The sequence below is a fragment of the Erinaceus europaeus genome, chromosome 4 (assembly GCF_950295315.1).
Source record: "Erinaceus europaeus chromosome 4, mEriEur2.1, whole genome shotgun sequence".
Lineage (NCBI taxonomy): Eukaryota > Metazoa > Chordata > Mammalia > Eulipotyphla > Erinaceidae > Erinaceus > Erinaceus europaeus.
The window spans coordinates 75581219-75599992 of NC_080165.1; the positions used below are offsets into that span (position 1 = coordinate 75581219).

Below are 18774 nucleotides of genomic sequence, written 5' to 3' on the forward strand. Positions count from 1 at the left end.
GAATGTATGGATTGACCTGCCAATAGCCATGTTCAGTGGGGAAGCAATTACAGAAGCCAGACTTTCCACCTTCTGCACCCCATAATGATCCTGGGTCCATACTCCCAGAGGTATAAAGAACAGGAAAATTATCAAGGGAGGGGAGTGGATATGGAGCTCTGAGGGGTGGGAATTGTGTGGAAATATACCCCTCTTATCCTATATTCTTGTCAATTTTGCCTTCACGATTATCACTGGAGCTTGGAATCCACTGCTCCTGGAGGCCATTTTTTTTTTTAATAGGATAGGACAGAGAGAAATTGAGAGAGGAGGAGAAGATAGAGAAGGGGAGAGAAAGATAGACATCTTCAGACTTTCTTCACCACTTGTGAAGCAACCTCCTTGTAAATGGAGAGCTGGCGGCTCAAACCAGGACCCTTGTGCAGGACCTTGTGCTTCATACTATGTCCATGTAACCTGGTGCACTACCACCCAGACCCCTTATATATTTTTTTTCATAAGGTCTTTAAGAACATCACCTCAACCCATCTTTCATCTGCCTCCACTTCCAGTCAACTTTTTTCACTAACCCACACAGGATTTCTCACCATTTTTCAAACTGCTCTGACCTTTAAAACCACTATATGTCCTCAAATTAACATATACTGCTATTCTGGCTCATCTGGCAAATTTGTATTTAACCTTTATGCTTCTTTTCAAATCTGCTATGACACGCTTCCAGGCTCCCTCTAAACTATTTCTTCTATTCTCCAGAGGTTATCTCCAAAAACTAGAAAAACCATTCAGAATTAACATCTGGTTACCAGCTAAAGATGAGATTGAATTGACTAGGTATTTTACACCCAAATTACTCCTCTTATTTGATTGGCTCGAGGAATTTCCAAAATAAATCATGTTGACTTTATTATCTTATGATAGCATCTGAATTTTTATGGTTTCTCTAAGTTCTACTACATAGAGGTCACTGTTATATTCCACAGCAGTTAATGGTTGACATGTCTGTCATCTCAGACATAAATAACTAGATGGCATGGACCATGATTTTATTCATCCTTAAATCCTCAGTGCTTGGCTGATAGTAAGTATTCAATATCATTTGGGAATTACAATAATTTTCTCTAATTTATTGTTTCATTTCTCTGTGTTTAAAATTGATAGCAATACTAGGAACAATGTGTCATGAGATTTTTTTTTTTCTTCATATGCAATGAGGCTTTCACATTCTTAACATGAGTGAATAAGAAGAGAGGTTGGCAACAAAGATAATAGAAAAAAATCATCAAGCGCCTTTTCAATTATGTATGAGTTATGTTTGAAGAACACACTGCAGAACTCTCTTCCATAAGCAGCACTACCTTGTGATCCAGGAGATAATGAACCAAGGACATCATCCTCCAAAGCACACATTTGCACACACATATCCACAGACTCTTAGCTACAATTCACAGGGTAGTTCTAGTACATGAAGGCTGGAAGATAAGCACTCATGAGCAGAAATTGATTAAGTACCATGGAACAGCATTGTCATGGAGTAGACACTCAAAAGAGGCATAATGATATACGAAAATGAGACTATAAGAATAGAAGTGTGCTTGATTATGAACATGAGAATTCTTTTTTTTTTCAAAATTTATTTTCCCTTTTATTGTCCTTTTTTGTTGTTGTTGTTGTTGTAGTTATTGTTGTTGTTATTGATGTCATTGTTGTTAGATAGGACAGAAAGAAATGGAGAGAGGAGGGGAAAACAGAGAGGGGAACAGAAAGATAGACACCTGCAGAACTGCTTCACCACCTGTGGAGTGACTCCCCTCCAGGTGGGGAGCCGGGAGCTCAAACCCTGATCCTTAGGCTGGTCCTTGCGCTTAAAACCACATGTACTTAACCCGCTACGCTACTGCCCAACTGCCCATGAAAATTCTTTACTGAACATGAACATGCATTACTTTGCAGAGTGGGAATCAAAACAACGTAGTCATCAATGTTAATAAAACATAATGTGCATCCACACAAAAGAATACTTAGATTGTAAGTATCAGGATAAGGCCAGCACTGTGTAAGTTTTTTAAGCTTACTGAGCTACAAAAAAAAAAAAAAGAAGAAGAAGAAATTTTGCCTGAAAATATCAGAAAGGGGCATATGTAAAAAAGTAGAATATGTACTAAACTTTCTAAGATATGAAATATTATATCTGGCTGACATGGTAGAGAACAATGGTTACATAGAAACTGTTTAAAACAGGACTGAGGAATCTGGCATTAAAGACTGAACAGTAGTCAACAGTAGTTGAAAGAAACATTTTTATACTGTTCAAGAAGACCTTGTCAAACATGAGTGGTTTAAGACATGTGTAATGAAGTAAAAGTGATCAGTAGTGCTATTCCATTAAGAAAGTTGAGAGTAAAGGGGCTATCAAATGTAAATATTTCTAAAACAGGAAACCTTAAGTATATATTTGTAAAGTAAGAAGCCAGGATACTATGGAGAGACCATTAAAAACATAAGAGCAAAGGAGATCACAAATGGATCAAGGTCTCAAAAGAGGTTAGTCAGAAGATTAAAAACACAAGTGAAGAGGTTAACCCATGAAAGCAGGAGGGTCACCTCTAGAGAGAACAGCTGAAGCAGACAAATTCTGAGGTACAGTAGAAGCTGACATGTTTCAAATAAGAGGAATAACTTGAATATGAAACATCTGGTCAACTCAATCTCATATCCAACCAGATGTTAATTCTACATGGCACTATTCTGCATGTCCATAGTAATTAAATTTTTCACTAAATTTGTATCTGCTTCTGCATTACACACACATAGCTATGGTAAGAAAATCATTAAAATATAATTATTTGAATTTATTAAAATCATAAAAACTTCACCTAATCTAAATTGAATGTTTTAGGAAATGCATTGACTAAAATCAGGCAGTGAAGAAGGAACACCAAGTTTATGTGAGTTATATAAAATAATAAGAGAAATTTTAGGGCTTTCTAGATAGTCTTGGTGACTAAGTGGAAAAAAAAAGCTGCAATGATAAATTACTAGCTGACACAATTATTCTTCTTTGGATCACATAAATTTCAAAGCTTGTCATATAAATCTTAGTTGTATCTTCCTTATTTTATATTTGACAATGAGGATTAGACTACCCAATTCTATTTTTCTCAAGAATCCTACCAATGTATGGAAAAATGCCTATTTGCCACAATAGTACTCATAAATGTGATTATAACAGAACTCCATTCATAACTTCAATTTTCTAGCTAATTCATAAATTTAAGGTCATTACTAAATTAGGTTTTCAGCCATTGTTAAAGCAATACATTTATAAGCACCAATTAATAATAACTAATGAATATTCCCAGAATTTGTATTGACCTGAAAGGGGAAAGGTCCATGAGCAGTGACGAGATACTATAATTTCTCTCCTCTTTGTGTTTTTCTCTTCCTCTCTCTCTTTCTGTCTCTCACCCTCAGTCTAAGGGAAAGAAAAAAATGACTTTCAGAAATGATGAAGTCATACAAGCACCAAGCTGCAGCAATAATCTGGGAGTAGGGAGGTGACTGAAGTATATATACTCTCAAAACTGGCAGTGCACACTCTACAGATATACAAGAAAACCTCAAACCAAGTGAAAGTCTTGCTGTCCCTTATAAAGTTGGACTCATTCAACAACAACAATAAAAATAATGAATAAAGAAAAAAATCTAACATGTAAACCAAAAGTAGAAATAGATTAAGTAGTGCCTGTCAAATAGGTCCAAATAATTATCAAAATAAAAAATTTTAATTTTATTATTTTATGATGATATTTGCATAATTCTGAATTCTAACTGATATACTTAACTAGTACTTCACAACTCTCAAAGTGGCATTAGAACATTTATTTAAAGACAAAAACAAATTCCACACAATAATGATAAGTAGGAAATAAGCTCTAAAGATCTGCTCTATACTGTTATACCTATAGTCAACAAGAATATATTGTATACACACATAAAAAGATGTATGCACATATAAAAAGATGTGTGTATACCTATGTCCATAGTATCACAATTTGTAATAGCCAAAACCTGGAAGCAACCAAAGTGTCCTACAAGAGATGAGTAGCTAAGAAAGTTGTGTAAATACTTCTCAGCTACTAAGAAATGATGATTTCAACTTCTTTATTTCAATTTGGATGGAGCTTAAAGGAACCTATGAAGTAAGACAATCCAGAAAGAGAAAGCTGAATATAGAATGATCTCACTCATAGACAGAAGATGAGACATAAGAACAGAACGGCAAGACACAAAGTAGAACTTGGACCAGATTTGGTGTATTGCATCAAAGTAAAGAACTCAGGGAGGGTGCAGGGGGGAACATGTTCAGTTCCTGGTGCACAATGGTGGAGGAAGATCTAGTCTGGGAGTGAAAGAGTTTTTCAGAAAATGGAGAAATGTATACATGTCCCAATAACTGTATTTACCACAAACCTTTAATTCCCCAATAAAAATAGAATATACCAATGGTCCAGGAGGTGGCGCAGTGGCTAAGGCACTAGACTCTCAAGCATGAGGTCCTGAGTTCAATCCCTGGCAGCACATGTACCAGAGTGGTATCTGGTTTGTTTTTTTTCTCTCTCCCTCCTATCTTTCTCATTAATAAATAAATAAAATCTTTTAAAAAATAGAATATACCACACAATTCAAAATTTATTCAGAAGATTTCTATGTTAACTGCTTCTTTATGATGAAATTAATATAATATAATAACAAATAAATTGAAATTGAAGGTCAGCAAGACGGTCCACCTAAATAACATATATGCTTTGCCATGCAAGTGACAGATTCAAGATTGTCACCAGCCACACCAGATGAAGCTTTAGTTTTATGGTATATTCCCCTCTCTGTTTCTGTCTCTATTTAGCATAAAAATTCAACCCAGAGCACTGATGTCCCCATGATGACAAAGATAAAGTAAATGAACTGACATGAGTATTACAGAATTCAAACACATGTGATAAAGTGCTGACTTACTGATTTCCCCAAATAACCTTGAACTCAAGATTTGAAATCTAAAGAAGGATTTAAATTACTTAAATTTGATAGTATTAAATGTTTCTGAATATAGTCAATGAAAATGTTAAAATGATGATATTTTTACATTACATTTTAATAGTCACTTCTTAAAAGCAATTTGTATTTGAAACATATTACCATTCCTGGATTTTCTAGGGAAAAAGTAAAGCTATCAGGACAGACTCTTCTAATAGCTAAGCAGAATTTCTACACATTCTTAAACTCTATATAATAATACAATTATAATTCTGTACAAATAATTAATTTGACCAAATTATAAGCTCTAGGGGGGCGGGGCCAAGATGAAGACTTAGAGGCAGCTGCTGGCATGAGCTCTGACAATAGCAGCTGGATAGGGCATGATACTGGGTCATCAGCAGAAGGGTGAATAAGGGGTCCTAAGTGTGACACCAAGAAGGGGTTCTATAGCTCAATCTTGGGTTAGAAAACGGAGGAAAAAGAAAGGAAATCTTTGACTATTTCTGAAGCACACCCCTCCCCCCCACACACATAACCAGGCCCCAGGGGCTGGAGAGCTGCTCCTAGCAGGCTCCCTGCTGAGCTTTTTTCTTTACCAAGATTCCTGGCTCACCAGGAGTGTCATTCCAATCCTTTTACGTTTTGATTTCTTTCTCTCTCTCTCTCCCTTTTTTTTCCTAAGTGGCTGCAACTCTATTTGAGTGACAAAATATCTGACCAACCAAATTATAAGCTCTGAATAATTCAGCAATTGTGAAATTCTCCATTTAATCTTAAGAATATATGATTTAGACCCACAAAATAGTTCACTTGGGTAGTGTGCCCGCTTTGCTATGCACATGATCTAGGTTCAAGTCCAGCCCCCACAGCATTGAAGGATGTATCAGTACTATAGTGTCATTCCTTCTCGGTTTTTCTGTAAGAAAAAAAGAGGTCAGTCCAAGAAATGAAGCCCTGAAGATGAAATAATAATAATGTATAAATTAATAACTAACATTTTAGGCATACCAAGCTATTGTTATTTAAATAGTGACAATGTAAGAATTATATCTGTAAGGGTCAATCTCACATAAGTAACTGGAAAATTTTTGTCCTGTTTCCTTATATGGAAAAATTTCTTCCTACAAAAATGATAGAACGTTCCAAAGGAATACTCAGTTGATAAATAAGTAAGACGTTCTCTACAGTTTAATGGAGTTGTGAAGTAATCTTCCCACAATACTCACTAATTAGAAGCTTCAGTATCAGAGTTCTCAATATAGGATTTAACTAGTTTTAAGAACTTGGAGCAATCTCAAAGAAAAGCAATAAAAATGAAGCATGGGTTACTAAGCCGGTCCTTATGAGGGAAGGAATGAAAATCTGCCTTGTATGTGATGCTAAAGGAAGTTTAGCCTTTATGAGAGAAGTAGTGGAATCTAACTCCTGATGCCTATGCTTGGATGTCAGAAGGCAATACATTCTCTGTTTTTTGTCCTGGATCAAGGCAAAACAAAAGAATATAGATCTTTTCTGTGTGATATATGTCATCAGTCTCCAGAAAGGCAATATCAGACCCAAATATTTTTTATATTAAATCTCAGAGACTAGGAAAGTGCTCAATCCATAGTAATGCTCATTAAGTACTTACTGAATGAAAGGGTGAGGTGGAGACTAGACTGTATTCACCTCAGTGACTTATGAATGCTAACTCTCTTACCTGTCAGTCAGATGGATATATTTCAGTAACCCCAAAAATATATAGAAGTTTATAAAGAGAGCTAAAGAATTTACTTGTAATAATAAGTTTTCAGTTAGTAAAACAGAATTTAATCACAAAAGTTTTAATAATATCTAAAGTTATGGAAAATATTAGGAATTATGAAAAATAAATTGCTAAAACAAAAATTAGGTGTATATTTGAAGATCTCTATAAATGAGCTATCAATTTCACTTTGAAAAATTAACCCTATCAAAATAAAAGTCCATACATAGAAAAGACAACTTTTCGTTTCTTTTAAAATTATTTATTTACTTATTTATTCCCTTTTGTTGCCTTTTTTTTTTTTTTTGCTGTCATCGTTGTTGGATAGGATAGAGAGAAATGGAGAGAGGAGGGGAAAACAGAGAAGGGGAGAGAAGACACCTGCAGACCTGCTTCACCTTTTGTGAAGCGACTCCCCTGCAAGTAGGGAGCCAGGAGCTCGAACCCTGGATTCTTACTTCAGTCCTTGAGCTTTGCATCACCTGCGCTTAACCCACTGCGCTACCGCCCGACTCCCAAAGACAACTTTTCTACATGCTATAATGTTATTTATAATGCTGAAAATTTGAGGGTCAGGTGGTAGCTCAGTGGGTTAAGCATACATGGCACAAAGCACAAAGACAGGTGGAAGGATCCCAGTTCCAGCCCCCCCAGCTCCCCACCTGCAAAGGGGATCACTTCACAAGTGTTGAAGCAGGTCTGCAGGTGTCTCTCCTCCTCTCTCGATTTCACTTTGTCCTATCCAACAACAGCAATGGCAACAATAACGACAGCAACAAGGACAAAAACGGGAGCAGCCTGCATTACTTTCCCAAATGGGAAAGTAATGCAGGCACCAAGAACCAGCAATAACCTGGAGGGAAAAAAAGAAAGAGAGAAAGAAAGGAAGAAAGATAGGATAAAGAATATCTGTGTGTAATATAAAGGTCTGTGAAAAAAAGGCATCCATAGGATGAGACATTCAACAGTAGAATGAAACAAACTACAATCATACTATAATATGCAAAACAATTTTACCATTATTTACAAGTATTCCAAGAAAACTGTTAAGGTTCAGAGAATTTTTAAAACTATATATCTTCTAAATATATCATTTGGATGGGGATCTTCTTTCTGAGGATTATTACATCTATAAAAATATAAAACACAAATGATAGCCTCTCCTATCAGCTCCTCATCCCCACCATGTAATTCTGTGAGGCTAAACAGCATTTGGTTTCATGAAGTAGTAGCCACCAACTTAATGAAAGAGACACAAAGAGAAGATACCTCTTCACTGGAAATTTATTCACTTGAAATAAAAACAATTATTTGACTGTGTATAGCTATACTACCCAAGTTCATAAAAATCTTGTTAAACAAGTTAAAATACTAGGCAGACCTTGGACTAGGGTTGGTGTATTGCACCAAAGAAAGACTCTGGGGGGGGGGGGGGTTGGTTCAGGTCCTAGAACATGATGGCAGAGGAGGGCCTAGTGGGGGTTGTATTATTATGTGGAAAACTGAGAAATGTTGTGCATGTACAAACTATTGTATTTACTGTAGACTGTAAATCCCCCCCAAAAGAAATAAAAATAAATCTTCTTAAAATTAATCAGTGTTAATTATTCTTTCACACATAGCCTCATTTTCCTCCATTCTCAGGAACTTTTTTAGTTAGTAAAGTCACCAGTTCATGAAAATCACGTAGAGAAAAAGAAAGATACAGAGACAGAGAGAGAGAGGTGCTACAGAATTAAAATATATAAGAAGAGTTGGGTGGTACATGCACAGTGGGTTAGGCACACGTGGCACAAAGCGCAAGGACCAGCTTAAGGGTCCTGTTTTGAGCCCTGGCTCCCCACCTGCAGAGGAGTCACTTCATAAGCAGTGAAGCAGGTCTGCAAGTGTCTATCTTTCCCCCTCTCTGTCTTCCCCTCCTCTCTCCATTTCTGTCCTATCCAACAACAACAACATTAATAATAACTACAACAATAAAATAACAAGGGCAGCAAAAGGGAATAATAAAAAATAAATTAAAAATCCTAAAAAAAACCCACCACTTTCCCCTCTTTTTTTTTTTGCTAATACGCCAAAGCACTCTAATCTGTTCAATCCCATATGTAAACTCAATTATTTTCAACAGTGCATTTCAGATAATAAGTAGTCATCAAGTAGAAACTCTGAGATAAATATCTCTTTAACATTCTTGAATTTAAATAAATCAGGAAATTCACTTTCCTAGTATATTTGATTGGCTAAATTCATCATTGGGCAGTTAAAATAATGGTGGATTGTCCTTTCAGGATCAACAGAATGTAGAAATTCAACATTTATCAATTCTTTCAAGTTATTTCTACTTAAAATACATATCTATAAAAGCAGTTAGTTTAGGGGGCTGGGCAGTAGTGCACTGGGTTAAGTGCACATGGGGCAAAGCACAAGGACTCACACAAGGATGCCGGTTTGAGCCCCCAGCTCCTATCTTCAGGAAGGTCACTTCACAAGCAGTGAAGAAGGTCTGCAGGTGTCTGTCTTTCTCTCTCCCTCTTTATCTTCCCCTTCTCTCTCAATTTCTCTGTCTTATAAAAAAAATTTAAAAAATAGCTACAGGAGCAGTGGATTCATAATGGTGGCAGCAGGCCCAGCAATAATCCTAGAAACAATAAATAAATAAATGAAATAAAAGCACCCAGTTAAAAAATGAACTATATTATACCATGAAAATAAGGTGATCCACAGTATTTACATTTGGGGTAGCATACATTTTCTTTCACAATGTCACCATTTTGCCCTGATAGTAGGCAAGAAAAACTACCAACAACAAGAACAATTTAAATAACATCAGAGTGCAATGACTTAGGAAATATCTGGTATGTTTAGAAGTAGCAAAGTATTTATCTAAAATAACTGGGAATACTTCTAGCTACAGGAAACCAAGGTATTTCCTCTAAATAATATACTTCTATAAAACTAGAGAGGGTGACTCCCAGAATTCTTAAATCTTCCCATATAATTATCATTTATCATTCCAAGGAATACTGAGGAAATGGACATGCACTTAAAATACAAACAAACATACAAACACTTCAGCTATCCTCAGAGTACATGCTTTCTTTAAGTGTACAATAATATATATTTCAAGGGCCCTCAAGAAAGAGAGAGAGAGCAGTCTTTGAGATTATTTTATTAAGCCCACATACTCATTAGATTTTTCACCTCATGCAAATGAAAATGTCAGAATAAAAACATGTTCAAGCACTGAAAAAATTTCCATTTTCATATAAAATATCATCTACCTTGTTCCTATGCTAATTCTGCACGGCTGCTTATTTACAAATATATAAATAGCTGCAACTTTACTCCAGTCTCATTGAAAAAATTAAAATGGCATCATGCAAGAGAAGCATCCTAGCATATTTGGCTCAATGAATGAAATGTAAGTGGAGATGAGCCAAGCTACTTGACACTTGCTAGTCAGCTTAACCAGATACCCTCTGGTTTCCTGTAGTGGAGGTACCAAGGTTCTGCTCTGTAGAGCCAAATAATTCACTTACATTGACTGCTCAAGGATGATGTAGTGATTACAGTCATCAGCAGAACAATAAATTTCAAGCCACGCCTGATTTTTTTTGTCACAAATAGTCAGAATGGTACTAGCACTACATAAATGAGGCAGCGAGTCTTCTAATATAACTATTTATAATTAACTAAACCTTCATACGTACAGTTCCAGTGATTTTTTTTAATCTTTTAGTTTAATCATTGACCATTTGGCCAGAATTGCAAGATTTTAAATTATCAGAGGGAAGACACTAGAAAAAATATATTTTTAATTTATGGAACAGAATTTAAGTTCTAAAATGTTTTAATTGACATTATCATCCAGTAAAAAAAAAACAAAAAACCTAATACACCTATAGGAGGGGAAGTTTCATGAGTGGTGAAGCAGGTCTGCAGGTGTCTCTCTGTCTCTTCCTCTATATATCTCTCTCCTGTCTCAATTTCTCTCTGTCCTATCCAATAAAATGAAAAAAAAATGGCAAAAAGAACACCTACACTTACATATGATATATATGAAACACACATTGATTTTTCTTTATTGCATGTAAATACCTAAACATGAAATATTCATACCTGAGATTTTAGTGTTTTGGGGATTTTTGGTTATTCTATGTGAAGCAACCTGACAGCCTCCCAGGATAGTACAGGCCTTTACTATTCAACCTGTGTTGAAGTGTTCTGCCTGACAATCACTTATTATATCACTAAATACAACTCATTCTCTTCCTGAAGAGTCTTACCTTTTACAAATTAATAAGCAGTTTACTTTAAGAAACCTTAATATAAAACTCTAAGTTTCTAAAGATTCTCAAAGCAGAAGGTGAAAAGTAGCATTTCTCAAAGGAAAAGTGCTACAAACTCAGTTTGTATGGAGCATCTAAGCATAGATAAGGAGAACAGAAGTGCTACAGAGAATGAGAAAGCTATCAGGGGGAGGGGATGGGATATGGAGATTGGGTGGTGGGAACTGTGTGGAGTTGTACCCCTCCTACCCTATGGTTTTGTTAATTTATCCTTTCTTAAATAAAAAATAAATTTTAAAAAAAGTGCTATTATCCTTAGAAATCCAAGCTGAGATTTTCAACAATCTATTCCACAACTTGAGTACTGGGCTGTTTACCAGGAAGTATAATATTCATATCTATTTTCACACAAACAGCAATACTGTATATTAAATCAAACTGAATTTTGATGTTCTTTTTCTATGGGAGCATATTTTAAAATTAAAATGTTCCTCTTGAACTCAATGATAAAATATCATCACCATATATGCTATATTATCTTCCAGATGACCCAAGTCTTCTATATTACTATCTCTACATCCTCTAAGTAAATACAAACATGGGGCAATACTTTAGCCCTGTATAGTTGCTGACTAATTATCAGTATTCATATAATAAGTGAGTTTTTCATTTTTATTCCAGGTTTATTAGTAGAAAACAAATAGTAAAATATAACAAAGGAAAATATGGCCAGCACATTCTTAAATGAATTAAGTACCAAGACTAAAAATAAAACTTCAAGAAAGTTTTTCCTTACCAGAAATGCCTAAAGGCTAAGATATTTTAAACCATAAAAAGCATAGTAAAAATAAATACAATGAATAACAGAAAAATCTTCTACAAGGTACAGAGTAGAAATAAATAAAATTAGTATCACTCTTTTTTCTCTAAGTCTACACAGTCATATGTTTTAAAGTTCACATTTTAAAATTTAATTTTGGCTGTGTATAATTTTTTGTCATCTCCAGGGCCTAATTACTGTGGCTGACTTTTTCAGATATAAATAGCAAGACAGAAAAATGGAAAGAAACCATGACACCAAAGCTCCCCTGAAGTCAGGCTATAATCTGGGTAGCACAAAAGGCAAAGATCCAACTAAGCTGTTTTGCTGGACTTGATTGTGTATACTTTAAGCATACATTTGCCACAGCATTCATCTAATGAGAATTCATTCATTATGAGATTTTAATAAAACAAATTATTGGGAATTTTCTTAGAAATAGTTTGTGTAGCATTAAATGTTATATACATATACACAAACAAAGTTTACTTACATGGTATCTCTAATAAGAAGTGCACTTCCCAATTTGAAACAGGTTTTATCACCTTCACAAAGCACATGTCTAAGAGCAAAGCTTTCTCCTAGGTCAAAACCTGTAAAATGTGACATATCATTTAATCTAGCATTTATCAGATTTAGTAAGCTCAATGACATTTTTATTATAATAGTTTTTTTCCTGATCTATAGATTAATTTATTTCAAATGAAATTCTGCTATTTGAGGATCAATAAAATCTCTGACTTCATTTTTCTTCTATTCAAAGAAATATGCCTCAACATTATTTTTCTTTGATATAGGAATTAATGTGGAAAATAATCAGAGTAGCTCATTGTATCAACTCTGATATCTAAATGCAGAAAAATAAGTTAAAAAATAAACATAACCATTCAACTAAAATTAAAGCAGTCTTTTTAAAATCACTCTGAATATCTATGTTAATGTTGAGAAATTATTGAATTTAAACCCAGTGTATGTATGTATTATTACAACATGTATATGGATATGAAAATAAGAGTGTGTATATGAAAAAAGAAGACAGAGTAGAAAGGATTAAAGGAAGAATAATGTTTTATCAAATTGGCCATCATGACTGTATTTGATAGTATAATAGAATCTTCTCTCTCATTAATATTTTCAAAATTTCTCCAAAAAATATACATTGCAGAGTTTAAATAAATTATTCCACTAAAAGGCAAAGGTATTGTTGATCTATTTTTGAAGAATGATATAGACCCCTGCACTCAGAAATGTGTGTGTGTGTGTGTGTGTGTGTGTGTGTGTGTGTGTGTGTGTATCATCACTAATTTTATATGGATGTTAACTTAAGTTACAATATAAAATAATAACCTACAATATATTAAATATTTGGTGACAATTTTCACAAAATTCCTCTTTGTGAGCCAAGGAGATAACTAAAGCTGTTAAGTACATAACTTGAAGCCCCAAAGGTTGCAAGTTCAATCCCTAGCATTAGTTTATATCATAAAAAAGCAATGCTCTGATCTCTATCAAACATAATTCTCTGTTTTTATCAATAAAATAAGTACATAAATCTCAAAAAAAAAAAAAACCAGAATGCTTCCTTTCCGAGGATTAAAAATGCTTACCTGAAATTTCAAGTTTATCTCTGTTGTCTTGTGTCAAGTAATGACCATCTTGTCTCAGAAGAGGACATTGTTTTCCTATTAAAAAAAACAGTAAGGAGATTCACTATATTTTCTACCATTTTTTTCAAATAAATTTGAATAATACAGCCCCCACACCCACAGACAACTGATGGGGGGGGCACAGAACATTTAATGGAGAAAGGAGAATCTCTTCAACATATAGCTTTGAAGAAATGGGGCTGAAACTTGCAAATGAATGAAGCCGCACATATCACCATGTAACTCCAAATGAATCAGACATAAACATTACAGCAGAAACATCAACTACATGGAAGAAAATATAACATAACACTTCATGATCTGTGTTTTGGAATAGTCTTCAAAAACTCAAGCCCAACAGTAAGGAGAAGAAAAGCAAGTTAATGGGACTACATCAGATTGAAAAGCTTCTGCACAGCAAACAGAGCCATTACCAAAGCAGACTCACCCTAAAGAATAGGAGATTTTGGGGAGTTGGAAGGTAGCACAGCAGGGTAAGTGCACATGGCACGAAGCATAAGGACCAGCCTAAGGATCTCAGTTTGAGCCCCTGGCTTCGCACCTGCAGAGGAGACGCTTTACAGGTGGTAAAATAGGTCTGCAGGTGTCTATCTTTCTCTCCCCTTCTCTTTCTTCTCTTCCTCTCTCCATTTCTCTGTCCTATCTAACAATGATGACATCGAGACATCAATAACAACAATAATAACTACAACAACAATTTTTAAAAAATGGCAACAAAAGGGAAAATAAATAAATAAATAATTTTTAAAAAGAATAGGAGATTTTATACTGCATATATAAAGGACTAATAACTAAAATACATAAAGAACTCAATAACAATAACAACAAAAATAAATATTAAAATAGAGAGAGGACATGGACAGAAACTTTACCAGGAAACCAAGCAGTAAAGCATACATGTTATCATGCCTAAGAATTCAGGTTTAAGCCCTTTGTTGCCACATGCAAAGGGGCAGCATCACAGATAGTAAAGCAGTGCTGACAGTTTCACTGTTGCTCTCTTTTCCTTAACCTCCTTTCCCTCTCCATTTCTTTATCATAATAATAATTACTATTTTAAAACAAAAATAATATTCACCAAAGAAGCATCTAGAGGGCCAACAGATATTAAAAAATGCTCAAAGTCATTGATCATCACAGAAATGTAAATAAAGACAACAATGACATATCACTTTACACTTGTAATAATGTCATTAGAAACATCAGAAATAACAAATGACACTGAAGATATGGGAGAAAAGGAATACTTTTTTATTTAGTTTTTTATTTATAAAAAGGAAACATTGACTAAACTGTAGGATTAGAGGGGTACAACTTCACACAATTCCCACCACCAGAACTCTGTATCCCATCCCCTCCCCTGATAACTTTCCCATTCTTTAACCCTCTGGGAGTATGGACCCAAGGTCATTGTGGAATGCAGAAGGTCGAAGGTCTGACTTCTGTAATTGCTTCCCTGCTGAACATAAGCATTGATAGGTCGATCCATACTCCTAGCCTGTCTTTCTCTTTCCCTAGTGGGGAAGGGCTCTGGGGAGTTGTCTGTCCAGGGAAGTCTGGTTACATCCTGCTAGCATCTGGAACCTGATGGTTGAAAACAGAGTTAACATACAAAGCCAAACAAATTGTTGACCAATAATGAATCTAAAGGCTGGAATAGTTTATATGAAGAGTTGGGGGGTCCTCCATTTTGAAGGTAGCTAGTAGGCATATTTTAGTTATATTCCAAAGTACCTGTGGCTATACTAGTGTCTTCTGTTTGTTTTTTGTTTTTGTTTTTTGTTTTTTGCCTGAGCCTGAAATCTGATAAGCAGGTGGATCCAAGTTATTGTCTGCAGAGATGATGTCATGGCTGAAAAAGGAACAGAAAGCTGGATCAGGGAAAAGAGTAGATCCCTAATATGGGAAAGGTGTATAAATATTGTTGACTGTAAACCTCACTGGTTTGATGTGCTCTGGGGCCCATCTTTAGCTAAGAAGCCTATATGACCTCTGCATCTCTGTAGATCTGAGCTTACATTCTGTGGCCATTAAGTAGGAACGTTCCAAGCTACCTCAATATCAGGACCCATCTTCCTCAGGTGCAGCTTAGAGTACACTGTCCAGTCTCTTTTTAGAGGATGGAACATTCTCTATTGTTGTTGATCTAAGTTGAGGGCAAGGTCCTATGGGGGCCCACAAAGGGGTCAATTGTGTTGTTCCTGGTAGAGATGACTAGTAACAATGGAGAGAGGGATTTATTCAAGGTCTAGGCCCATCATGTCTGTTTGGGAATCTCAGGACTCCCTGAATAGGGCCCCAGCTGAAAAGTAATACTTCTACACTGCTGGTAGGAATTTAACTCGGCCCAATCCTTGTAGAAAACAGTTTGGAGACAGAGACTTGTCACACAACTAGAAATAGACCCACCTATGCCCCCAACAATTGCTCTCTGGGGATATATCCAAAGAAAACAAACACATTCATCTGAAGAAATCTATGTTCATAGGAGCACAATTCAAAGTAGCCAAAACTTGGAAGCAACCCAGATGCCCAATGACGTATAAGTGATTAGAAAATATGTGGTATCTATACACAGTGGAATACTACTCAGTTGTTAAACTGAAGTCATACCCTTTGCTTCATGTTGGATGGAACCAAAGGAATTATATTAAGTGAGATAAGCCAAAAAGAGAAGGAAAATACCAGATGAGCTTGCTTATAAGCAGGACTTAATAAATAGGGACAAAGAGGGAGAAAACAAAGTGAAATGTGAACTGAGCATGGTGTATTGCATCAGAACAAGGGAGTCTGAGGAAGAAGAAGAAAGGAGGGAGTGGAGAGAGTACTGGATTGGGGTCATGGTAAATGACAATGGAAAGTACCTTGGCTGAGTATGACAGCATTAGGCAGACATATATCATGGAGAAATAAGAAACTATATCCATATAGGAACAATTGTACTGTAAATTATTAATCCCTACATAAAATGATAAAAGTAAATATAAATGTAAAAATACACTTTAATAGCATAATACAACCAAAACCAAAATAATATGAGAATGAACATCATTAATTTTCTACAAATTAGGATAAGAATATTAGCACCTCATGGTATAGTTTATCTATAGTGCTTAGAATAGTGCCTAGTGCCTAGTGCACAGTGAACGTGTTAGATAATATTGTTTTTATTGTTGTCATTATTATACTAAAATTTTAATTGTATACCTGATGTATTTGGAAATCAGCAAATGTTCACATTTTATTTTCACATTCAAAGTATATTCTAATATTAAAAGGAGTAAAGTACTACTATATTGTAACATCATTGTGGTACTAGGTGATATTAAACTTTAAAGTGACTGCTTTAGATTAAATGCAACCCCAAATTCATATGCTGAAGCCTTAATCTTCAGTGTGAAGGTATTTGGAGCTCTGTAAAAACTCATAAAACTGGATTCCCTATGAATTGGGAATTGCTATCCTTATAAGGAAATAGAAAGACAAGAATTTTTTCTCTCTGCTACATAAAGAAACTGCTAAGAAAGCCCTCATGAGAACTTATTTAGTTCAGACCCTGATCTTAGCTTTTCCAACATACAATTTGAAATAAATGTGTGTTAAGTCAGTCACCCAGCTTATGGATTCTTGTAAGAGAATCCTGAACCAAAGCAGAAATATAAATGGGAGCTATTAAAGTAAAATTCAGCGGCCTCGTATTGGCACACCCAGCTGAGCATACATATCACCATGTGCAAGGACCCAGTTTTAACCCACTAGTCTCCATCTGCATACGGGCAATCTTCACCAGCAGTAGTGCTTTAGGTGTTTCTTCTCTCCTCTTTCTCCCGCCCCCTCTCAATTTCTCTCTGTCTTATCAAATAAAAGAAAAAAATGAAAGTAAATACAGTAAAATTCCAAAGCATGAACATGATGATCTTTGCAATACAAAATAGGCCATAATGAAAAAAAGATAAAATCATTGAGGAGGTAATAATTATGGGCTATGTCATAACAGTGATGATATTCAAAGAAGTATAAGATGTCAGTTTCTACAGTTTATAGTTATCTAACAAAATGTCATACGCAGAATATACAAAGAACTCCTAAGGATCAGTAAAATAAAGATTGAAAATTCTCTTGTGAAAATATGCATACACTAATTTTCATTATTTGAGTTATGTTTAAATATAATTCAGGCTAGAGTTCAAGATATGTCAATTCAGAAAAAATGCAGCCAATTTTTAGAATATAACAATAAATAACTACAGCTAGCAAGACATTTAGCTAAATTACTTAAGTATTTTGGTATTACATAATCATAACCTTGATTTTCTGTTTGGCTTTGCTTTAGTGACCTACTTTTTTTTTCCTCCAGGATTATCGCTGGGGCTCAGTGCCAGCACTATGAATCCACTGCTCTTGTGGCTTTTTTTTTTTTTCAATTTTTTTGGATAGGAGAGAGAGAAATTGAGAGAGGAAGGGAAGATAGGGGGAGAAAAAGACAGACACTTGCAGACCGGCTTCATTGTGAAGCAACCCTCCCCTGCAGGTGTAGAGTTGGGGGCTCGAACCCAGATCTTTTCGCTGGTGCCTGTGCCTCTTACTATGTGCACTTAACCCCATGCACTATTGCCTAACTAACCCTGTGATCTACTTTTTAATACAATGTAGAAATAAAATATTGAAAATCAAACCAGTATGTTCTTTTTAAACTTATTTTTATTTATTTATTATTGGATAGAGACAGACTAAAATTGAGAGGGGAGGAGGAAATAATGAGACAGAGAGAGACACCTGCAATCTTGCTTCACCACTCATTAAGCTTTCCCCCTGCAGGTAGGGACCAGGGGCTCGAACCCAGGTCCTTGAGCACTGTGATGTGTGTGCACAACCAGGTGTGCTACTACCCAGCCTTTCAACTAATATGTTCTATATAAAGTAAAAACTACTGATTATCCAGTTCAACTGCCACGTTTCTCAGTCTTTCATTTAACAAATATATTCTAGATTTCAGAGGTGATACCAGCGCATTACATATATATAACAAGAAAGTAAGTCATATTTTAAATAATGCCACCACTTAATCAGATTTAAAAGCTATATTATCCAAAATTGAAATCATAGCACTGAATAATGTTAGAGATTACATAGCTACTTTGAGACAATATCACTATCTCGGCGATCTTAAAATGACTTCAGGTCTTTAATAATACAATTAGATATTTTGGAAACATTGCCAAT

The 18774-nt window shown here is 35.2% G+C and overlaps 1 protein-coding gene across 1 annotated transcript in view; it reads right to left on the reverse strand.

The window, feature by feature from the left end:
- COL19A1 (collagen type XIX alpha 1 chain) overlaps positions 1 to 18774 on the reverse strand; it is a 388031-nt gene that overhangs the window by 343838 nt on the left and 25419 nt on the right. Inside the window, exons 3-4 of the mRNA XM_060190822.1 lie at positions 13492 to 13566; positions 12378 to 12477 (exon numbers count right to left, since the gene is read on the reverse strand). Of these exons, the coding sequence (XP_060046805.1) occupies positions 12378 to 12477; positions 13492 to 13566 (175 nt within the window). The remainder of the gene's footprint in view (positions 1 to 12377; positions 12478 to 13491; positions 13567 to 18774) is intronic.